General features: G+C 48.0%; 1 protein-coding gene and 1 long non-coding RNA gene across 7 annotated transcripts in view; one reads left to right on the plus strand and one right to left on the minus strand.

Moving 5' to 3' along the window:
- LOC132362623 (uncharacterized) overlaps positions 1–24560 on the minus strand; it is a 128942-nt gene that overhangs the window by 79956 nt on the left and 24426 nt on the right. The window lies entirely within an intron of this gene.
- Positions 1–24560, plus strand: part of AFAP1L1 (actin filament associated protein 1 like 1) — a 72090-nt gene that overhangs the window by 25382 nt on the left and 22148 nt on the right. Inside the window, exons 2-15 of one of the 4 annotated variants that reach the window (XM_059917443.1) lie at positions 31–159; positions 1198–1281; positions 2084–2181; positions 2833–2941; positions 6875–6973; positions 7651–7862; positions 9554–9733; positions 11667–11759; positions 14616–14721; positions 14967–15119; positions 16239–16450; positions 18086–18231; positions 18985–19057; positions 20612–20723. In XM_059917443.1, coding sequence (XP_059773426.1) covers positions 31–159; positions 1198–1281; positions 2084–2181; positions 2833–2941; positions 6875–6973; positions 7651–7862; positions 9554–9733; positions 11667–11759; positions 14616–14721; positions 14967–15119; positions 16239–16450; positions 18086–18231; positions 18985–19057; positions 20612–20723 — 1806 coding nt within the window. The remainder of the gene's footprint in view (positions 1–30; positions 160–1197; positions 1282–2083; positions 2182–2832; positions 2942–6874; positions 6974–7650; positions 7863–9553; positions 9734–11666; positions 11760–14615; positions 14722–14966; positions 15120–16238; positions 16451–18085; positions 18232–18984; positions 19058–20611; positions 20724–24560) is intronic. The other 3 variants (XM_059917444.1, XM_059917445.1, XM_059917446.1) reach the window with 3 other exon arrangements.

Consider the following 24560-nt stretch of genomic DNA (forward strand, 5'->3'; position numbering starts at 1 on the left):
TGACCATGCTCCATGGGCCTTCCTCCTCAGTGCTGGAGCAGCTGCTCCCCGAGCTCACAGGGCTGCTCAGCCTCCTGGACCATGAGTACCTCAGCGACACCACCCTGGAGAAGAAGATGGCTGTGGCCTCCATCCTGCAGAGCCTGCAGCCCCTCCCAGGTCAGCCGTCAGCACTCCGCCCAGAGCTCCTCGAGAGCCCTCAGTAACTCCCCAGGGCCTGCTGGCAGGAGGAAGCGTAGACCGCACAGCATGGCATTCACCTCTCTTCATGGTTTAGCCAGCGTCCCCATCCACTCCAGCCCTTCTCCACCACAGCCCTGACTGCGCTCTGTCCTCCTCCATCCCCAGCCCTCTACAAACTCACACAACACACATGCCACGCACACTCGTGTACACACTACTACCACACTCACACACACAAAACATGCTCTCACGTAGACCTCACATAGTAACAAACACATCGCACACAACACACCCCACACGCTCTCTCACATGCAACACACTCACATACTCATCACATACACATCACACACGCCTACACTCAGATGCACACTCACACACTCCCTCATCTTTATAAGCTGCATGCCTGCCCCCCACCTCTACTCATGCCTCTCCCTCTAATCCCCACAGCCTCTCTGCCTCGCTGTGTGCTCAGCAGCAAAGCCTCCTCATCTGCTCCAGCCTTTGCCCCAACCTCAAGTGAGCCCAAGAGATGATATGTGTACATCAAGAGCTCAGGAAACTCTAATGAGCTGTATCATGTCCCGCAGGGTTGAAGGGGTCTGAGTGACATGGGGGGAAGTCACCACTGGGTGACACTGAGCCTCACTTCCCAGCGACAAAACGGGCCAATGTCATCGGCCACCCTCACAGGACTGTTGGAGGATAAAAGGGGCAGCAGTTTGCCAACTGTCCCCCGGCTGTCCCCAAAGCAGCCCCTCTACTCTGTTCTCTATACTGGGCTCTGGGCATCCTTTCACTTGGAGAAGGAGATCCTCAATAACAATGTAAAAAGGGAAACAAAGTTTGAAAGCAGGGAAATGATTTAGGATATGCACATGCTTTGCAACCTGAGCGCTGTGTCCTGTGTGGGATAAAAGTCCAAGTGGGCAGGGTAAGCCGGCCGTCCTCAGCACCAGCAGCGGCCCCGGGCCCCCTCCCTCCTCACTGATGGCCTGCTCTCCTCCTTCCTCACAGCCAAAGAAGTCTCCTACCTGTATGTGAACACAGCGGACCTCCATGCCGGGCCCAGCTTTGTGGAGTCCCTCTTTGAAGAATTTGGTAAGCAACCCTCTCCTGACCTCTGCTGGAAGCCGTCCTTTCCCCCACGTGCGTGTCCACTGCCCCAGTCTCTGGAACGGTCCCCAGATTGGGCAGGAAAATACCTGCATCTGGGCCTGGCTCTAACATTACAACATTGAGTCACTTCGGGAAAGTCCCTTTGCCTTTCTGGGCCCTGCCAGGTCTGAAAATCTAGACAAATCCATACAGTTATGGGAAATCATCCCTGAGATTTGAGGAAAGGTAGGGATGAATGCGCAGTCCAAAGAAGGCTGGCACATAGGGCGTCGTCTCGTCTGCTGCTAACATCCATCTTAGTAGCTACCTGGTCTGTGAGTTGAGTGGTCCCACAGCTCAGCAGAAAATGGAGCTGTGAGGACTAGCAGAGGCGCCAAGGGTGTGGGAGCAGCTGAGCAGCGCTGCGTGCAGGGTGTGTGTGATCCCTGATCTATCCTGAGGGAAGACAGCACTGTTCAACACAGGGAGAAAGCTATGGGTCAGATGAGAGGATTTACGGACTGACAGACTTTGGGAAAACACTGCGCCTTCATTACATAACCCTTGAAAATTTCCAAAGCACTGTACCAAATAGTATTATCCCATTTGATCCTCTCGATAACACTGAGAGCTAGACAAGGCAGGGATCATTGTGACCACATTACAGATAAGAGGGATGAAGTCGCTTGACCAGGGTCACTAATGGAGGAGGTGGTGGAGCTTCCTGACCGCAAATCTAGCCCTCTTCTCACTCTGCCATGCTCATCCTCCACTTTCTCTGTCCCAATGGCCTGACCCTTCATAGACTGTGACCTGAGCGGCCTTCGAGACATGACAGAGGACGACGGGGAGTCCTGCAAAGAAGCCACCCCTGAGCCAGCCAAGAGCCCATCTCTGAGACACGTGAGTTCTTACACTCTCAGGCCCTCTGTTCCTCTGGAGGAGGTAAGGGAAGCTCTCCCTGCTAATGCTGGGGACCCTCCTGGGGGTCTCTCTCTTCAGTGTGGTGGTCAAGGGCAGAAAAAGCACTGTGAGAACATTTCAATGACTCATGACATACTGTGCCCGTGCCAAGCAGGGATAATGCGGTAAACTGACCTGTCCCTTCAGGCCCAAAGGACGTCCCCACCCCAACCTCCGATTTCAGTACCACAGGAAGAGTGATGGGGAAAGCTCTGGGTCACAAGATGGGCGGCCTCTGCCCTCCTCCCTTCTGCTGTGTGGCATATCACTTCCTGTCTCTGAGCCTGAGTTTTCCAGCTACAAAAATGAAGGTCTGGATCATATCTAGGGTTCCTACCCTTTGGTGCCATGGAATTAGGACAAGGGGCCCAAATCACATCAAACATTGTCTGTCAACTGCATAATTCACTATCATCATCACCATAAATGGTACCAATTGTTGACCACTCATTACATCGTTTCATATTCAGAGACTGCATCCTGCCTTCTAGGAGCTCCCTGTCCCCCAGCCTCCTCCCTGTCCCTCTCTGCCTGCTCCCCTCTGCTCTCCTGGCCTTCTGGGTTTCACACACCTCCTTTGTCCTCCTTCAGGCAGCCGACTTGCCTCCACCGCTCCCCAAAAGGCCTCCACCTGAGGACTACTATGAGGAGGCCCTTCCCCTGGGGCCTGGCAAGTCCCCCGAGTATATCAGCTCCCACAGTAAGTTCTTGTCCCTGAGGGCTGGGGCGTGCGGAGGAGAAGGCTCATCTCCTGAAGCTCCTGTGTGTCCTGCTGGGGCTGGTGCTCCAAGCCTGGCACCATTCAGCCATGCCACACCTACTGAGGAGGAGCTACCAGAGCACCTGGCTTCTCCAGTGACAGCCTGGGTGGGCCGGTAGGCATGGCCTGGGGGTTAGGGGCTTGGGTTCTAGTCCCAGTTCTATGTGACCTTGGACAACCCCCTTCCCCTCCCTGGGCCTCTGTTCCCCTACCCTTAAAATAAGAAAGAGGGGCTAGATACACACATATAAATGCACTAGGACGAAGTTCACAGATGAGTGCTACTGGCTTGAGTATAGGGACTTAACATTACATACAAGAAACTCTATTATGGTTTTTGGATGACGCAGCATGTGTAGTTGAACCTGTATAAGATGTTTGTGTGTTGTTATCCTATCATTCAGCAGCACAGTGGAATATTCTCCAACTACCAAAAAAATACATAAGATAGGTCTGTCTGTGCTGATCAGAAATGAATCCCAAGATATATATTGGAAAAAAATCAAAGAGAATACTGCATATAACAAGATCACATTTGTTTTTAAATAGGGTACTCACATGCACATGCATTTAACAATTTTTCTAGGATATGCAAGAAACTCTTAACAGTATTTTCCTATAGGAAATGAATAGAAATCTGGGTGAAATGGAACATATTTTCCCATTCATACTCTTCTGTACTGATTGTGCTTTTCACCATGTTGTAGTAAATACATATAACATAAAATCGACCACTCCAACCATTTTAAAGTGTCCGGTCAGTGGCGTTTAGTGCATTCACAGTGTTGTGCAGCCATCACCACTATCTAGTTCCCAAACATTTTCATCACTCCAGAAGGAAACCCCATACCCAATAAGCAGTCACTTTCTGTTCCTCTCTCAACCGATCTGTTTTCTGTCTCTATGGATTTGCCTAATCTGAATATTTCATTTAAATGGAATCACACATTGTGTGATATGTGGCCTTTTAGGTCTGGATTATTTTATTCAGCACAGTGCTTTCAAGGTTCATGCTCGTCATTGCATGTGTCAGTACTTCCTTTTTATGGACAAAAAATATTCCGTAGTATGGATATACCACATTTTGTTTATCATCTGTCAGTTGATGGACATTTGGGTGTTTCCACCTTTGGGCTATTATGGTATATTATTTTTATGATTAATAAACTAGTTCAAACAAAACTACTGAAATGGTGGGGTTGGACCAGGTGATCAATGCCCCTCCTTCAGCCTTCATAGTCTTGGGGTCTGTGTCACTGCCAGCAGCTGTTTATGTGAAGCAGGTGACTTTATTTTATCCACTTGAGGATGGGGAAGAAGGAGGGGATGAAGTGCTGCTGGGCCCTGAATCCCAGGACCAGCCCCTCAGCTGGGTGAGGCTCCTCCCCCTCCCCAGAGAGCTCAGATGGGGCAAAGAAGCTGCCTCCTGGAGCAGCAGGGATCCTGGGGCGGGAGGGAAGGGAGTGCCTCAGGAAAGGCCAGGGACCTTATCCAGGGAGAGGGCACCAAGCCCGACAGGAAATATCCTTCCTCTCGCACAGGGTCCAGCCTACCAGGTGTCCAAGTGCTATGACCCTGGTGCTCCCTCCCTCTTCCCCCTCGCACCTCCTCCTTTCCCACCCCCACCTCTGGCCTGAGCACCCCCAGGCCACCTCACAGGGATGTCACCAGCATCTGAGACCTCAGAATGCCTCCTGGGAAAAGCAGGCTCTGAGCCTCACTTGGGAGATACAATTGGGTGTCCCAGTCACTGGGAATTTGAGTGCTGCCGTCCTCAAGAAACAGATGGACGGCACGGGCTGAGAGCCCAGAGCAGTGGTCTGAGGAACAGGTGGTGTGAGAGCAAGTTGGTCTGAAGGAAGGAAGGCTTCCTGGAGGAGAGGATGTGCACCTGTTGACCAAGCTGGCAACCTCAGTTCTGATCCAGGCTCTATCACTAGCAAAATGTGTGGCCTCAGTTTCTTCATCTGTGAAGTGGGTCTGATACCCACCTCCCTGCATTGTGGGAATCCAAAGAGATGATAAATATAATGATATCTAGTATTTGCCTAGGATGTTCTGTGTGCCAGGCATTGTGCTGAGAGTTCATATGCATATCACTAATCCAAGGTGGGAACTGTTCATGTCGATTTATAGGTAAAGAATCTGAAACGCAGAGAAACTGTTTTCTTTCCAAGGTCACTCAGTAAATGATGGAGATAGATTTGAACTCAAATCTGATTAACCCCAAAGCACATGCCCTTAATCCACTAAGCTTCAAAGTATGCTCCAGAGACCAGCTGTATGAAAATAATCTTGCTTTAAAAAAGTCTGATTCCTTGGAGTTCCATATATTTTCTCTTTTTACATATGTTTAGAACTAGGCTATTAAGTAGTTTTTTTTCCTAGTGCAGATTCCTCAGCTCAGCCCACATCAGTGAATCCGAATCTCTGGGGATACAGTCCAGGGATCTGCATTTTAAAAAGACCCCCAGTGAATGTAAATTCGTGCAGCCACTATGGAAAAAATATGGAGGTTCCTCAAAAAACTAAAAATAGAGTTACCATGTGATCTAGCAATCCCACTCCTGGGCATATATCTGGAGAAAACTCTGATTCGAAAAGATACATGTACCCCCAATGTTCATAGCAGCACTATTTACAATAGCCAAGACATGGAGGCAACCTAAACACCCATCAACAGATGAATGGATAATGAAGATGTGAGATAGAGAGATAGAGAGATAAAGAGACAGATCTGTATATATACACACAATGGAATATTAGCCATAAAAAGAATGAAATAATGCCATTTGCAGCAATGTGGATGGACCTAGAGATTATCATACTAAGTGAAGTCAGACAGAGAAAGACAAATACCATATGATTTCACTTATATGTGTGGAATCTAAAATATGATACAAATGAACTTATTTACAAAACAGATACAGACTCATAGACATAGAAAACAAACCTATGGTTACCAAAGGGGAAAGGTGGTGGGGGATAAATTAGGAGTTTGGGATTAACAGATACAAGCTACTATATACAAAATAGACAACCAGCAAGGCCCTACTGTATAGCATAGGGAACTATAATCAATATCTTGTAATAAACTATAATGGAAAAGAAAAATAAATAAATAAAAAGACCCCTGGTAATTGTGATACAGAATACAATTTGGGATAACCCCACTCCTATACTGTACTGATTCCCATGAATGGGAAAGTGGAAGTTCAGCATCAGCAGCTGTTGTATGTGTTATTGTATGTATTCACTATTTTATGTGTTCTTATTATCTCCTCTAATCCAGTTCCTCCTTTGTAGTCACAGAAATTTAGAAGGAGAGGAGGGGGTGGATGTATTAAGAAGTGAGCAGAGGGGCTGAAGTGGAAGCAGATGAGACAAAGGCAGAATAGAAAGGGGGTCTGGGCCCAGGTGCTGGGACACCACTCCCTGCAGTGCAGGGGCCAGAACTGTGATTGAGACACACACCCACACACACCAATGCTCTGGGGTCAGAGGAGAGGGGCTGACCACTCTCTGCCTGGGAAGGTCAAAGGAAAGATCTTCAAGCTGGGTTTTAGAGGGTGAGGAATGCTCTAGCAGTTGCTAAGAGGGCACAGAGAATAGCATGAACATAAGCCTGGAAGTGTGACAGGGCCCAGCAATGTAGTTCCTGGTGACAGGAGCACAGGGGGCAGGTGTGGAGCTAGAGCAGATGAGATGCAGAGACGAGGCTCCACACCCTGGCCGGGGAGTGAAGACAAGAAGCTGTACTCCCTCTTCCCTGAGGAGGGCATGGTGTCCACGATCTTCCCCAGCCCTGGCGCCTGGCGTCTGCCTGCATTTCTCCTAGTACTGCCCTTTCTGCCCTCTCTGCCAACCCCACAGACGACTGCAGCCCAGCCCACTCGATTGTGGACAGCTACTACGAGGATGCAGACAGCAGCTACCCCGCGACCGGGATGAATGGGGAGCTGAAGAACTCTTGTAAGTACCAGGTGGATGTTCAGCCCAATTCCGTCCTCACGAAGAGCAGGCCTTGACCTGACCTTGGCATGCCCGTGCCTACCACCCCGTCACCTCCCTGGGGTCGCCACGGAGGCCTCAAAGCCCTTGTTCTCAGAGACCCTGGGATTCAGTGGGAAGACTGCTGGCATGGGAGTCAGGAGCCCCAGACCAAGCCCTTGCCCTGACTCTCGGTGACTGACCTTAGGTGAGTGATTTATTCTCTCTGAGCCTCCAGATTCCTCTGTATAAAATGGGGACTTTGCTGGGTGCCATGAAAATGACCTGAGACAATGGATGCAAAGATGATGGGTAAAGACAAAAGCTGATGTTTACTGAGCCCTCACTGAGTGCCAGACACTCGGCTAAACACTCTGTATTTGTTGCTGTTCACAATAGCCCAGTGAGGTAGGTATTATTCATTATAATTGATGAGGAAACTGAAGCTCTGAGAGGTGAAGTCACTGAGATCACAAAGCAAGTAGTAAATCTGTAAGACACAGTGCCCATGTGGGGGCTTAGTCATTACCAACATCACACCTCACACCTACCCCTTCACAGCCCCGGGGCCCCAGAGCAGGGATGCCTGCAGAGGGGTAAGAAGGTGCCCCCCCACCCGGTGACGGCACAGGGACGGGTCCTTTCCGTGGCTCCTGCAGACAATGACTCTGACGCCATGAGCAGCTCCTACGAGTCCTATGATGAGGAGGAGGAGGAAGGGAAAGGGCCGCAGCCCACACACCAGTGGCCTTCAGAGGAGGCCTCCATGCACCTGGTGAGGGACTGCAGGATATGTGCCTTCCTGCTGCGGAAAAAGCGCTTCGGGCAGTGGGCCAAGCAGCTGACCGTCATCAAGGAGGACCAGCTCCTGGTGAGTGGCCACAGACGAGTGCCTCTCGGCCTCACGTGGACTTGCATGTGCCTGCGCGTGTGTCTGAGTATCTGTGTGCGTTCAGGCATGTCTGCCTCGGTTCCTCTAGGTTTGCTTTGTGCACAGAGGCTCAAAGCCCGGTGCTTCTGAGATCAGGGCTCTCCCACTCGAGAAGAATTAAAAAACAAAACAAAACCTGAAGACCTGATAAAGACTTTATCAAGTTTTGTTTTGCCAGACATGAATTTTTTATCACTTTAAAACAATATTTATCATTTTTCATTATGCAAGTAAATGTATTTATTTATAAAGCCAGAAGAAAATAAAATGAAATATGATTTTTTTTTAAAAACCCACCTAACCCCGTTGACCGAGAGCTAACCACAGTTAGATTTTGATGTATAAACTTCCACCCTCATTTCCATACATCTGTCTTTCCTAAAACTGAGCCCATGTAACACTTGTTATTATATAACTCGCTTTTTTAAACTTTTTTTAAAATTCACCATCTTTCATCACTAGCATTTCATAAAAGAAATGTACCTTTAATTCCAAAGTATAAGGATGGACATAATTTCAGGAAAAAAAAAAAAGAGAGCTGTTTACCTATTGACAAGTCTTACCGAACATACATACATTTGAAACATGACATTTTCTCACCCTGCAGCAGTGAAAAGCTCATCCCAGGCCAGAACCAGGCCAAGAATCATGACTTACTTCTTTCCACACCTTATGCCTTCTATCTTTTTCTTGACTTAGTGTACTGTCTAGGACCTCCAGTACAATGTAAGTAGAACTGGTGAGAGCAGGCATTATTGTCTCAATCCAGATCTCGAAGGAAAGTTCAATAATTCACCATCAAAGCTGATGTTTGCCATGGGTTTTTTGTAGGTGTTCCTTATTATCACATTAAGCAAGTTCTCCTCTAAGAGTCTGCTAAGAGTTTATGTTACAAATGGGTGCAGAATTTTATCAAATATTTTTTCTGCTTCTATTAGGATATATGGTTTTTCTCCTTTTTTCTGTTGATATGATGAATTATACAGTTAGTTTTTGAATGATAACCCACTCTTGCACTCCTAGAATAAACCCCACTTGGTCTCTATGCAATATGTTTTTATGTGTGTCTGGATTCTATTTGCTAATATTTTGTTTTAGTTTTTACAACTATGTTATGAGAGAGATTAGCCTATGATTTCCTTTTTTGTAATGTCATTGTCAGGTGCTGGTATCAAGGTAATGTTAGCCTCATAATAAGAATTGGAAAGTGAGAATCATTATTGATAAACTATTGACTTCCCAAGCCCAACCCTCCATCTCTGCTAGAATTCTCTCCCCCACATTTCTGCCATGTAGCCCATTAATAGCAGGGAGCTGGCTTCCTCCCAAGACAGCCTGTTTCTTCTCTGGTTCTTTAGACTAAAACGGTCTTCCTAGTATTGTGCTAAAATCTGCCTCTTCCTAAATAGGTAGTTGTGACCCTTGGGACCGCTCAGTGGCCCTTGAGATCTGGAGATTGCCCAAAGATGCCCCTCCCAGGCTTCTCCTCTCTGTAGTGAACAGCCCCTGTCTTCATGCAGTGCCCACAGCTGGACTGGGTGGGGAGGTCTCTGTGGGGTAGGTTGAGTTTCCCTGTCTCCTCCCTCTACTCTCCACTCCAGGAGGCCCTAACCCCTTCTATTCCTGTCCAGTGTTACAAAAGCTCCAAGGACCGGCAGCCACATCTGAGGCTAGCGCTGGATGTCTGCAACGTCATCTACGTGCCCAAGGACAGCCGGCACAAGAGGCACGAGCTGCGCTTCTCCCAGGGGGCTACCGAAGTCCTGGTGCTGGCACTGCAGAGCCGGGAGCAGGCCGAGGAGTGGCTGAAGGTACAGGGGGGCTGTGCCTTCACCCACCCCCCCTCCCTCCTTCCTTCCTCTCTTCGCCAGACCCAGCCCTCAATGGCGTGGGCCCCTGTCACTGGAAGAACAGGCCTTGCTCAGGGGAGACGGGGTCAGTGCCCTTCACATAAAGCTAGGGCTTTATGTGGAAATGGGCTTCGGACATTTCCAGGAGACAGACCTCAGGCTGTGTTCCTTCTAGTTATTTGAATCCCCTTTCTAACACGCCTACTGTGGGTTTATCCTACCTGCAATGTACATCTCCAGGAATGGGGAGCTTAATACCTACAAAGGAAGTTGATTTTATCATTAGACAAGCTAATCCTTTTTCTTCTTTTAATAAAGGAGAAATTCTTTCTTACCTTAGGTGAAACGTGCATACTTATCACATCCACCTATGACCCAGCCTCTGCATCTTGCAGCTACACAACAATTAGAGTTACCATGTACTGAGCACTTACTTTGTGCCATGCATTGTGCTAAGAGCTTTATACACATGACTTCATTTACTATTCACAGTGGGACTAATATTGTTCCCATTTTACAGATGAGGAAACTGAGGCACAGAGAGCTTCTGTGACTCACCCAAGGTCAACCACCAAGTGGTTCGGGCAAGGATTAGAAGCAAATAAGGAAACCTACTCCAAAGGCGACAGGCAGGGTGGCATACTGATGACAAGGGAGAACTTGGGTGCCACACAGACTTGAGTTCAAGTCCCAGACCTAAGTGGCATTTACTGGCTGTGTGATCTTCTGCAAAGGACTTCGCTTCCCTGTGCCTCAGTTTCTTCCTCTATAAAATGGTTCTTGTAAGGATTCTAGAGAGTACCTGATATAGGGCCTGCCAGGCAGTAAGTCCTGAGTAACTGTCAGTGACTACTCTGCAGTGATGGCGAAGCCCTCACCCCCAGGCCCTTACAGCAGCTCTCCCCTCCTCTGATCTTCCTGCTGGAACAAAGAAACCAAACCCCTCCTTCCCTCCCTCCCCATCCTCCCTTCCTTCCTGTGATAACCAGCTCTCCCACTGGGATGTTTACTGTTTCTCATTACTGCCTTTGTCTCAGGAGGGGAAGGAAGAGAGAGAACCTGCATGCTGGGGTGGGGGTGGGGGAGAGTGCTCTGTCCTCAAGGGGTGGTTGGGTCAGAAGAAGAAGCCCTAGACCTAGAGTTAAGAGGCCTGCCTTGGCACGCCAGTTAGCCCAGAGGATAGGGCAGGCAGCCATGGCTTCGCCTCTCAGAGCCTCATCATCCTAATCTGTAATTTGGGGATCAAGGTGCCCCTGCCCCACAAGGCTGCTGTGGGGATACAATGGGATAATCCACGCAAAGCCACCTGACAGATGAGCAGCAAGTGGTCCGTTACAGTTTCACGGTCTGGATGCTTGTGCTGCATGGCCTCAGATGAATGCCTTGGAGTCTCAGTTTCCACATCTTTGAAATGGAGAGAATAACCCTGGCTGCCCTGCAGGTAGTTGTAAAGTTCCAACATGTCACAGAAGCGAGTCCTCATGCCTGTGCGGGGCATGCTGGTTCACATGGCCCTTCACACCCATCATCTCACTGGTCCTCACACACCCAAGGACGTAATAAGCAGAGGACCACTAATATCCCCATGTTACAGATGGGGAAACTAAGGCCCAGAGCGGGGAAATGGCTTTCCCAAGGCCACGCAACTAATTAGTAATGGCACCAGGTCTAGAACCCAAGCCTCTGGGCCCAATTCAAGGGACAGACACAGGAGAAAGCCTGTTCAGATCCTGACGTGCCCCACAAATGGGGCAGGAGGCCACATCAACCCATCTCTTCCACCCAGTGATTCCAGCTGCTCTGCCTGATGGCCCTGACCACACAGACCCCATTCTTGCTTTTGCCTCCACAGCGTCCCTGCCCACCTGCTCACAGATGTGTGTCCTCTCCACAGGTCATCCGAGAGGTCAGCAAGTCCGTTGGGGGTGCTGAGGGGGCAGATGTGCCCAGATCCCCAGTCCTCCTGTGCAAGGTGGACCTGGACAAGGTACCTCTGTCTTCTCAAGGTTCCCTCTGGGCCAGGCAGTGGGGATTCCGTACGGGCTCTGCCCCAGGGTACTCGCAGGCTGGTGGTAAAGCCAGGCATTGACAGTAGGCACTCAATAAATGTCTACTGAATTCATGAATGAATGAATGCCTGTGTCCAAGGTGCAGTACAAGCCTGAGGAGGGAGTGACTACCCTGCCAGGACAGGAAGAGGTCACGTTGGAACTGAGCCATGCAAACTAAATTGGAATTAGTCAGAGAAGGAGTGTGCCCCACTGGCACATAAGTGAAACGGTCGTTTCATAGTCTGTCAGGCCAATGGCAAACACGTGCTAATGCCTATGCTTCACCAGGTGCTGTGGGTGATCAAGGGACTCCACCCCAAATCCTAAGGGGAGAGTTAAGACTCCCATACATGGGTCTCACATGACATAATACAGGCTAGCATTATAGAAAATATGACTGTGTGGCCAGGACTGTCCTAAATGCTTTACGTGCATTACCTAATTTAATTTCTACAGCAACTCTGATAAACTACATTTTCAGAAGAGGAAGCCAAGGCATAGAGAGGTTTGCCCAAAGTCACATATAGTTAATAAGGAACAGAGCTAACTGATTTACACCCCGCCAGCCTGCCTCTCAAGGGGAGCTTCCTGAGCTCCACTGGACGAGTAGTTAGCATCTGCCGTGCATTGGGCACTGTGCTAGGCACTGGGTGCAGTCCTAACGGTAACAGGCACAACCCCTGCCCTCCCAGCAAGGGGTTCAGACATGAATCCAATCACATAGACTTAGCAATGCCAAGCTGTGTAAGCGCCGGGAAGGAAAAGTACCAGGTACCCTGGGAGCACATGACAGGGGCTGCTCTTGTCTCAGGGTCAAGAAAGGCTTTCCTGAGGGAGCACAATTCAGAGAAGGGTGAAAAATTAGTGAGGAGGGGGAGGGAAAAGGCATTCCAAGCAGGGAGAACAGGCCCTGGAGCAGGAAGAAGCATGGACGGAAAGAGGCCAGTGTGGATGGGTTCAGAGAGAAGGGGAACGTGTCAACTCTATTCGAGTGTCCTGGAAAGCCGTAGTGAGGGGACAAGGGCTCATGCTGGCTGGAGGGGCAAGGGGGGTTAGGGAGGTTGGGCACCTATGTTGAGCCTTAAAGAATGGGCAAGACTCTGCCCCACTGGGGCAGAGGTGGACCAAGGGACAGGGGCTGCAAGGGAAGGGAGCAGCAGAAGCAAAGGTGGGGTCAGCAGAGTCATTAGGAGAGGAAGGGTGGAGGGCTCACTCAGCCTTTGCCATTAGTGGAGGCTGAAGGAAAGCAGTGTTGAGGGCGCGCGTGTGTGTGTATGAATGTGAAAGAGTGTGTGTGTGAGTGTGAAAGAGTGTGTGTGTGTACACACACCTGCAGCTGCATGCTGTGGTGCAGTTCAGAGGATGGGTAGAGGGGAGGAAGAGGCAAGCCTGTAGAGATGGGCTCTCCTGTGGCTGAGTGTACAGGGGGAGGGTAGGTAAAATGTTTAGCGTGGTATTTTTGGAGAAGAGTGGGAGTGAGGACGTGGCATTGGTGGCTCTGTCTCTCCATGGTCTCCTGTGATTGAGGTGTCATCATCATTAAGTCAATTCCAAAGTACTCACAGTGTTTCTTTGTATTTGCTTTCTATCTTAATGAAAAACTTACCATCTGTACACCATCACAGAATAGAACCATAACTTCTGTCTCACAATTTACAGGGGTGATTCTTTATACTTGACAGTTCTAACCAATTTCTGACAGCTGCCATTTTTCCAGCCTTTGGAAATTGGGGGGAGTACATGGCCTCTCTTATCTCCCCCTGCTTTCTAGTACGAGGCTTACAGCAAAGCATCCCTGAGCCTGGTCTGGGGTATCCTCGGCAGGAAAGGTTTAGGGGCCTCAGAGCTCTGTAAGTCCACCTTTTTAAGTGGATGGGTTTTAGTCTTGTCCTGAGTCTGGCTGGCATAATTTAGCTTCTTAAAGTGAGATGGCCGCATACCACACAGGTGTTAGAAATGATACAGTCTGTTGGCCTCACAGTTTCACTTGGGCCCGTTCCCTGGTACCTCACAGCAGCCCACTGAAACGAGAAGCCTTCTCAAGTGAGAAGCCTTGGGGAGATGAAAGGATTTTCCCACATTCCCACAGCTAAGTAGAGACTTAATTTCTTCCAAGGTCCATCTGACTACTCTGCACCACTCCCTAATAGGAATGAATGAATGACTAGTCCAGAGTTGGCATAATGAGTAAAAATTAATGTTGGCTGACAATGAAGTTGTTACCATGGTGTGTATGTGCGTCTTTACCATCCTCTCATCCAAGCTAGAATTGTAATGGACTCCTCTCTCATCACCACTCACATTTACTGGTCACCAAGTTCTGTCATGACTACTTTGAAAATGCCAACTCATCTCTTTTTCTCCATCCTCACTGTCGCTTGGTTCATCCCCCTATCAAGTCTCAGCTTGCCCAGGATGACACTCTAAGTGCCTCTTTTGCTTCCAGTCTTGCCCCCCTCTTATCCACCCCCATGATGCCGCTGGGGGCAGCTTCCAAAACCAACTCCATTAGTGTCCCACTCAAATACCTTCTCAGCTCCCCATCTACCAAATGTAGTCCAAACTCCTAGGACATTAATCTCAGTCCGTTATATTGAATTCCTCACTCCCCAAATAGACTGTGAGTAACTGGAAGACACAACCATCCTAAGTCATCGCTGTCTTCCTCGTACCAGTACAGTATCAGGCACATGACAGTTGCTGACAAATATTTGTTAGCTAATCCTCACGTACAGGGGTCAGGGGGAGACTGAACCAACAAAGGAGAACTTTCTAAATGTGCCCTCTGATAGGGGGCTGTCTGTGTCCCTCCCCAGAGGCTGTCCCAAGAGAAGCAGACCTCGGATTCCGACAGCATGGGCCTGGGCGACAACTGTTCCACCCTTGGCCGCGAACACGGTAGGAGCCTCTGGGGGCTCAGGCTGGAAACTGCTTGAGCTGGGAGAGGCCTTGCCACAAGCACACAGTGCAGAGCAGGTCCTGACCACTCTGAAGACCTAGGTGATGTGACCTGGCCTATCCATACCTGGAGCTGTAGGTCAAGCCCTGTGTGCAGGCTGAAAGGTTGGGGGGAAAGGCTAGGGGCGGGTGGATCTGGGACTTGGGGCTCCCTCCCCTCCCCTAACCCATCTCCATGGCAACAGGCAAAGGGAAGAAGAGCAGCCTGTCAGAGCTGAAGGGTTCAATGAGCAGGGTTGCGGGCCGCAAGATCACCCGTATCATCAGCTTCTCTAAGAAGAAGGCACTGGCCGATGACCTGCAGACATCCTCTACCGAGGAGGAGGTTCCATGCTGTGGTGGGTACCGGGCATGTGGGAGTCAATTCAGACCCTGTTGATGAGGGCTCCTGGGGCCAAGCCAGGAGACCCTCCAGGCCTAATCTACCTCACTCCCAAGGCAGAGGACAGAATCCTCCTACTGGAAGGCTAACCCCCACTCCATCAATAATCCATGCCCTTCCATCACTTCTCCTCCACGAAGCCCTGACGCCTAACAGAAGGAAAAGCCAACTGACTCTATTTCTGTGCTCCCTGTGACCTTAGTGCCAATCACTGCCCACCTCTGGGCCTCAGCTTCCTCTACTGTGACAAGAGGAGAGTATCTTACTTCCCAGTATATAATATGCCAGGTGTTTAAGTTACGGCCCAGTCTTACAAGGATATTTCTTGGATAAAAATTTTTAAGTACTTTTCATTATAAATGCATTCAATGTGAGTTAAAAGGAGTTTGGAAGGAAAAAAACATATTGTCTATCTAAATGCAGTTTTCCATGTACTGGAATCCAATAGAAAATCATGTATTTTAGATAAAGAGTAATATTCTGCTAACCTGGAAAGAATATTATAAAAGCACATGGCTATAAAGAAATATTTTGTAAGTGGATCAGGACATGTTATGGTAAAAAATAAGTTAAAATCTAAAACGTTGAGGGAACTCTAATCTCGTCAGCCATCAGCCTGTCCCTTACTTGTTTTATAATTCTTTATCTTGGCTAGATGTTTTTGTTCCCACATGCTGCCACCAGGTGTCAGCATCACCCATTATTTTCTGTCTTCAGTAATAATAGTTTTGACATTTTAGGAGGAAAGGCAAGAGGAAGAGTTGTGTCTTTTATTCATTCTGTACGGTAGTTCTGCCCTTTTCATCAAGCTTGGTATAGCCTAAGGGCTGTGCATGTATGTACAAATATGATTATCAGTCCCCATTTCATAGATAACAAACTAAAACTCAGAGACAGAAGAGGATGCCTGAGGTCACAGGCCACGAGTGAGCTGATCTGGGACCCAGAAGGCCTTCTTTCCAGCTAGAGGACAAGGGTTATCCAAGTGCTCTGTCCCCGGGGTGTAGACCCACGCACCCTGACTTGTATCCCCCAGGGCTGTTAGGAGGTCACACCACTGGTCTCCCCCTCCCAGGTTATCTGAATGTGCTGGTGAACCATGGCTGGAAGGAACGCTGGTGCCGCCTAAAGTGCAACACCTTGTATTTCCATAAGGACCGCACGGACCTGCGGACCCACGTGAATGCTATCACCCTCCACGGTTGTGAGGTGGCCCCAAGCTTTGGGCCCAGACACCCATTTGCCTTCAGGATCCTGCGCAACCGGCAGGAGGTCGCCATCTTGGAGGTGAGAGGAGAAAATGCAGGTGGGCCTTGGTGGTAGGAGGTGAGAGGAGCTCTGGCCTGGACTTTGGCTTTTGTCTACTGTACCTTGCTACTGACATTATAGGGACTAAGGAAGAGGGAAAGTAAGCCAACTGTTGCCAAGTAACCAACAGAGTTGCTGGTTAAACTATAGAACACCCACTGAAATTTGAATTTCAGATAAACAACAAATAATTCTTTTTAATAGAAGTACATCCCATATTTGGGACATACCTATACTAAAAAATGATTCACTGTTTATCTGAAACTTGAATTTAACAGAGAATTCTGCATTTTTATTTGTTAAACTGGCAACCCTAGACCCAAGGTTTGTTTATTCTGCCTTAGAAATATAATCCCAAACCTGAAAGGCATCTAGTCTGATCTAACTCCAATCTGATTCTGGAATCCTCTCTAAAATTTACTTCCCACCAGTGACTGTCCACTTCAGATAAACCACTGCCCTTCAAAGTAGCTTGCTCCTCCCACCAAGCAACTAAATTTTTACAAAGATTTTCTCCATATTGAGTTGCAATCTTAAGCTCTGTAAAGGTAGTGACCACACCTGTTCTGCATACTTTTGTTTTTCCAGAACCCACCATGATGTCCAGCACATACTAAGGGCTCAATTAAGATCTGTTGAACAAATGGCTGAATGACAATGCGATTTCATTTCACCCATTCATTTTTCATACCTACCCACCGGCACCAGCCCTCCTCTCTGGGGTCACCCAGAATATGCTGACTCTCTCTTTACATGTCAATCCTTCAGCTATTTAGAATTTAAAATATTAACTGGGAGGAAAACTTAAACAACTACCCCCTCACATTACAGATAAGAAAACTGAGACCAGGGCAGGCATGTGCCTTATCCAAAGCTCCACAGAGGATCAGTGGCCTCTAGTCTTTTCCTAGAACTAAGACCCAGCCTCTTGGTCTTGTTTTCTTTGCCCAGTACCCACTGCCTGTGTCAGTTCTTAAATTTCAGGAAATATTGACTCTGTCACTTTTACTTTTGATAGTTTGAGATGGGTCTCTTATTTCTCTTCAATTAAACAAAGAGCTTTCTGGCAAAAAGTGTGCTTTTTAAATTCAAGTTCAGTATTTGTGTGCTAACTTGATTTTATAATAATGCTCTTTAAATAAGAACGTAAGTATATGTTTAGTTGACCAGCAACTTCTTGGAGATTTTCCTGTATACAGTACTATATATAATTGGCATTTATAATACAAGAAAAAAAATTGATTGGGTTATGTGATAAATAGCCTCATTTAATAAAAAGCAAATATTAAAAAAAAATTCAGAGAACACCTGAATTTTGTTTTCATATCCAAATGGTCAGGAAGGCTCTGAGGATAGTGAGTGAGGTTATGTGTCTTAGAGAGGTAGTCAGGGAGGGCTTCTCTGAGGAGGTAGCCTTAGAGCAAAGACCTGAATAGAGGGAAGGTGGGAGCCACTTGGGTTTCTGGATGTGTGTTCTAGTCTTGCTCCTCTTGGATCCCTAAGTATTGGGTACATAACAGATACTATATGAATATGGGTTTGGCTGAAGTGAGCAGGTAGCCAGAGGCTCTGACGGTGCCAAAGTGAACCCAGCTTGTGCCTCCTCTCCCTCAGGCAAGCTGCTCTGAGGACATGGGCCGCTGGCTCGGGCTGCTGCTGGTGGAGATGGGCTCCAAAGTCACTCCCGAAGCGCTGCATTATGACTACGTGGACGTGGAGACCTTAACCAGCATCGTCAGTGCGGGGCGCAACTCCTTCCTGTGAGGGCCGGCATCCCATGGCCCACGTCCACCCTCAACCTTTCCTATCTCAGCTCCCTCTCAGAGGCGGAGTCCAGCCTTGGGAATGGGAGGGGAGGGAGGAAGGGCTGAGAAAGGCTGCTTCCTTGGGAAGTCAGAGTGGGTGCCTTCCTCTTCTAGCAGGCAGGAGTGAGCTGGTTAAAGGAGGTAGCCCAGCGTCAGGGGACACTGTGGACGGAATGAGCCAGAAAGGAGAAGCCTTTTTGTACAGTGGCCTGCGCTCTGCTCTCATGCCATGGAAACTTAGCGTCCCCATACCCTTGAGCCTCTGGGCGGGCACAGGGCTGGTGTGCAGAGTTTGGCATTATAAGTGCCATATTCAAGGCACGGCTCTATCACGACCAACAGCTTGGGCTGGTTGCTTGCCAGCCTGGATCCTCTGTTTTCTCGCTTATAGAATGGAGGTGATGAATCACCTGCTTCCTGAGTTGTTATGAGAATCCCATGGGTTTCTATAAAGCTCTTAACACATCAGTGTCCTAGTGCTGCCTGGCCTATAAAGCTCTTAACACATCAGTGTCCTAGTGCTGCCTGGCCTATAAAGCTCTTAACACATCAGTGTCCTAGTGCTGCCTGGCATGGTTGCTATCACTAACTTTCTGACCTCCATTAAAAGCTGCTGCCAGAATCAAATGAGAGAATGGACAGGAAAGCACTGTAAGCTGCATAAGTATCATTGTCACCATCATCATCATCGTCCCTTGTATTTTCTAGATATGCAAGATCCTGCCAGGATCAGTGGCCTGAGCCCCGAGTCTATGATGATGTTCCTTATGAAAAGATGCAGGTACGGTCCCTTGGGACTTCAGGGAACATGGCAAAAGCCACTTATTAGCTCTCCCTCACTACTCCTTTTTTCCTTTGCCTCAGAGAGATCATTTTCGTTTAACCAGCAGCTAGAAGGCGGGGGAGAGGGGACCTTCTTACGACAGACCATGGCTCAGGGGAAAGAATCTCTGGAACAGGAAACTGAGCGGTGCAGTGGAAAGATCCCCTGACCAGGAAGAAGAAAGGGCTGTGCATCTATAAAGCACTGCTCCAGTCTGAGCAAGGTGTTGGACTGTCCACCGCTGTTTACTGCTCTGTGAACTGACTGATTCAGTAGTGTCTCAGGGCGATAATAACTGGGTGGCTGCCCCCAGAGGCCTTTCCCTGGTGGCAACCACAGTCTAGGCTTCAGCCTAGACTGTGAGAGACTGTAAGGAGATGCCAGCTTATTAATTTACAGTGAGGCCTCTGTAGCCATCACTTGACCCATACTGCTCCGCAGCAGGCCCCGTGCCTTCTCCTGCCACGGGAGAGCCAGAGGATGACATTCTGATCAGACAGTGGTTGGTGGGTCAGGCCTCACAGCTAGAGGAGAGAGAGAGGGAATCAAGCTGCCAAGGAAAGCAGATGTGTTTGCGGGCCAGGACCCCTGCCTTGGACAGTGCTGGATGACACTATGAGCTCTCACCTCTAGGACTCCCTTTGCTACTAGAAACTTCTCCAGCCATCCTTCTGTCTACATGGTCTTTCTTCAGACTCATATGAACCAGTAGATGCAGCTTGAGACTGTTCTCAGCTGCAGAGTTTAGTAGTAAGACAGCTTAGTGCTTAAGGACATGAACTTTGCACTCAGGGCTGAGTCCAAGTTACCTTGGGTTTCATTTCTCTGGTCCTCACTTCCTGGCTCCACATGAATATGATAAAAGCTACCTGATAGGACTATTGCAAAAACTAAATGAAATACTTTATGGAAAAAACTTAGCACAGTACCTGGACATTGGAAGGTCTTATACAGAGGAGTAAATAGTACTGTTGTTATCAACAGCAGTATTACATGACATTATCATCATATTCCATTCATGGTTTCCTGAGCTTTGACAAGAATTGTAGTGTTCTCATGACTCTTCATGCAAAAATGTATAGCCTGTCTATTAAGTTATGTCACTTCTACCATTGGCTGATCTCATCTATGACTTTTTTTTAAACTTAAGACTTTATATTAGCAATTTGGAAAACTTGAAGGATACGTCCAAATGATGTGAGGACAAAAATATCTATGATAAATCAAATATGGTCACCCACAGTCTTTTGAGACTTCCTAATTTTCCTCTCAGCAGAAATTCCAGTTTAGGGTTGCCTTCTGCTGCCCCCCACAGGAAGGTATGAGGATCAAGTAATACACTGCTAGTGCAAGTGGTTTATAAACTGTTGAGGGCTGCACACATCTAAAAATGTAAGGCCAAGATCTCAGAGGTCACGTAGTACTCAGCCACTGAGCACGCACCAGAAAGCACCTACACTGAGGATTCTGAGCCCACCCACACTTTACCTTCTCCTTCCATCTCTCACCCAGGACGAGGAGCCTGAGCGTCCCTCTGGAGCCCAGATCAAGCGCCATGCCTCCACCTGCAGTGAGAAGTCCCATCGGGCAGACCCACAGGTCAAAGTCAAGCGCCATGCCTCCAGTGAGTTCTGTGTGCAAGGGAAGAAGGGAGGGAAAAGTCCGGGACAGGAGCAGGGTCGGGGGGGTGTCTCAAAATCAGATTCTTGCTGGAGTCATGCGGGTAAATAAGTGAAGAGAGGTATAAGAAAATACTCTAAGAAAAATAACAGCACAAGCAGAGTGATAAAGGGCAGCTAGCAGGTGGCCTCAGATGGGAAACAACAGGGAATGGGTTGGGGGAGACTGAAGGAAACTGCAGTGCTCAGGCCCCAGCTCTAGGGGCAGCTACTACTTAGCTCCAGCCAAGGCCCCCATGCAGCAGTGCCAGCCCAGATTTGCCAATTATTCAAGAGAGACCAGAAATCTACTTATTTTTTAATATAAGCAACTATTTTAAAATTTTAACACTACATAAAGCCATATATATATGGCTTACCTCTGTGTCCCAGCCCAAGCTCTGCCTAGCACCCCATAGGAGCTTGCTGAATTGCCTGATCGCCACACTGCACAATAAATAATGACTAACTATGCCAGACAACTCTATGTAAATTCTCTTTGATTCCCAACATTAATCTCTACTCCTGTATGATTTATCTTTATGAGCAAGCCAGCTTCCTGTAGGACAGCAAGTCCTAAGAGTCTTTTATTTGTTGTTTTTACTTTCTTCCCCGGTACTTGAACAAAGTCAAGTTCTAGTCTTTGCTTTTTGAAGATTTATTTTTTAAAATACTTTTCCTTATGATAGCTCCATTTCATTAGAGTAGATAATCTCTTCTGGGAGTCAGGAGACCTATATTCCATTCCTCACTTGGTCACTAAATTACTGTGTAACTTTGGAAAAGTCCCCTCCCCTCTCCAGAGAGTTTCCCCTCTGAGCAATTAGAGGTTTGTTATGTAGCATTCCTTATACTCCATGCTCAGAGACACTAGAAATACAGGGCCTTATGAAATGCCCATTTCAAGATGGGAAACTAAATTGAAATAAGCATGTAAGATTGAAGAAATCATAAAACATAAAAAAAAAAAACCCAAAACAAAGATAACAAAAAACAGACTCTTCCTTCAAATTAAATCTTACATTGAAGCCCAGTTTATAAGAGAGAGAGAAAAGTGGAGCTGCTTTGCCTGGAGTCTGGAGGCCCACTTGGCCTCCCCTTTGCCCCACATGGTAGCCTGTTACCCATCACTATGAAATCATAGGGCTCCTTGCAGACAGTTGGAAACTATGGATCTAGTCCAAAAATGTTTTTCAGATGAAGGAACTGAAGAACATAAGAGAAGGGTCTTACCCAAGATCATGTATTAACTACCTACTGCTACATAACAAATTACCCAAAATTTCATAGCTCAAAACCTAAGTGTGTGTTAATGTCAGTGTTCTGTGGGTAAGGAATCCCGGGCAGCTTAGTTAGGTAGTTCTGGATTGGGGTCTCTTGTGAGGTCACAGTCAAGACGTCAGCTGGTCATTTGAAGTCATCTGAAGGCTTGACACGCTGGAGGATCTGCTCCCAAGATGGCTGATTTGTATGCCTGGCAAGTTTGGGCTGGCTCTTGGAAGGGGGCCTCAGTTCCTTGCCAGGAGGACCTCACCATTGGGCTGCTTGTCCTCATGACAAGACAGCTGGCTTCCCCCAGAGCAAGTGACCCAGGAAGGAGGAACAGGGCAGAAGCTGCAATGTTTTTGTGAACTAGCTTTTGTGATAATTTCTGCCATATCCTAATGGTTACACAGGTCAGCCTATCTAGTGTGGGAAGGGACTGCAAAAGGACACAAATATGAGAAAACAAAAATCATGGGAACTGAGGGCATTATTGAGAAAAATGGTGGCATGAGAAGCTCCACAGACCCATTCCCCAGAAAACAACCATAACTGGTAAAGATTGCTAAATCAGGGCTTCCCTGGTGATGCAGTGGTTAAGAATCCGCCTGCCAATGCAGGGAACATGGGTTCGAGCCCTGGTCTGGGAAGATCCCACATGCCGCGGAGCAACTAAGCCCGTGCGCCACAAGTACTGAGCCTGCACTCTAGAGCCCGCGAGCCACACCTACTGAAGCCCGCGTGCCTAGAGCCCGTGCTGTGCAACAAGAGAAGCCACCAAAATAAGAAGCCCATGCACTGCAACGAAGAGTAGCCCCCGCTCGCCGCAACTAGAGAAAGCCCGCGTGCAGCAACGAAGACCCAACACAGCCGTAAATTAATTAATTAATTTTTTAAAAAAAGATTGTTAAATCAATCATCTGAAGTCTCTAGAAATTGTCCTAAGGGCATATGGCAAATGAAGATTTATTCTAGAAAATTTACTAAATCTCAGTAAAAACAGTGAGAGTTTGTGGCATCTGAGCCACCACTTTCTCCTTTACCCTTTTCCCAGCTCAGTGTAACAAAATCTCCAGATGTGGACAAGAAAACGAGGCTCTCTCTCCTCTAGCTCCCAGTCAAGAGCTGCAGTATCTCCCCAGTAAGAGCAGGTAACCAGCATTTCTCATCACCCCTAGCTATGTGCTACAGACACTAAATCCCAAGTGAGTGTAGCCCAGAAGTAGGGTGCTCCCTTTCTCTACCCAGACCCCACTCATAGAGCAGAGGCTCTACTGCAGGTTGGGCAGGCTGAAGATGTGGGGGCCCTGACTGCCCTCACCCCAGCTCACTCATAATGCAGGGGTTCCACACTAGGAGAGGAAAGCTAAGAAGACCAGAGGTTACAGTCCCCACCCAGCACCCTGCTCACAAAACAGAGATGTCACTCCAAGAGAAGCAGGCCACTGTTCCCACCCCTAGATTCAGAACAGTGACTCAGAGATTTTGCCCAAGGTGAAAGGCAGGTCATAAAAACAGTGAACTCCAAAGCTCCCCTTCAAAAGAACTGACTTTAGTGGAAACAGAGTGTGGAGCAAATGATGATACAGAGCATTGTCAAAAACAATAAAGCAGGGACTTCCCTGGTGGTCCAGTGGTAAAGAATCCTCCTTCCAATGCAGGGGATGCGGGTTCGATCCCTGGTCGGGGAACTAAGTTTCCACATGCCACAGGGCAACTAAGCCCGTGCACCACAACTATTGAGCTTGCATGCCTCAACAAGAGAGCCCACATGCCGCAAACTACAGAGCCCACGTGCTCTGGAGCCCTTGCGCCATAACCCGCACATCACAACTAGAGAGAAGCCCGAGCACCACAACAAAGAGACCGCTCACTGTAACAAAAAGATCCCACATGCCTCAACGAAGACCCCATGTGCTGCAACTAAGACCTGATGCAGCAAAAAAAAAAAGGAAAATAAATAAATTAAATAAATAAATATTTTTAAAAAATAGAGGAATCAGCTGACAATTAGTGGAGCCTAACAGCTGGGTGTGATCCCTAAGGCTGTACCCATTCAGGATCAACATCAGAGGCTTCACGCTGCAGGGAGAAATGTACTTCACTAAAAGAGCCAACTAAGTCACTAAACAAATAAACAATCTGGTGGGGGGTAGGGGTCAGTATACCTAGAGATGCTACGATATATTATATAAAATGTCCAATTTTCAAAAAAAAATTATGAAACATGGGAAGAAACAGGAAAGTGTGACCCATACAGAGGGAGAAAGGCAGGCAACAGAAACTGTCTATGAGAGGACCCACATGTGGAATTTAACAAAGATTTCAAAGAATCCTTTGTAAATATGTTCAAAGGACTAAGGGAAACCATGCTTAAAGAAGTAAAGGGGGCTTCCCTGGTGGCACGGTGGTTAAGAATCTGCCTGCCGGGCTTCCCTGGTGGCACAGTGGTTGAGAATCTGCCTGCCGATGCAGGGGACACGGGTTCGAGCCCTGGTCTGGGAAGATCCCACATGCCACGGAGCAACTACGCCCGTGAG

This window comes from Balaenoptera ricei, chromosome 3 (genome assembly GCF_028023285.1).
Source record: "Balaenoptera ricei isolate mBalRic1 chromosome 3, mBalRic1.hap2, whole genome shotgun sequence".
Lineage (NCBI taxonomy): Eukaryota > Metazoa > Chordata > Mammalia > Artiodactyla > Balaenopteridae > Balaenoptera > Balaenoptera ricei.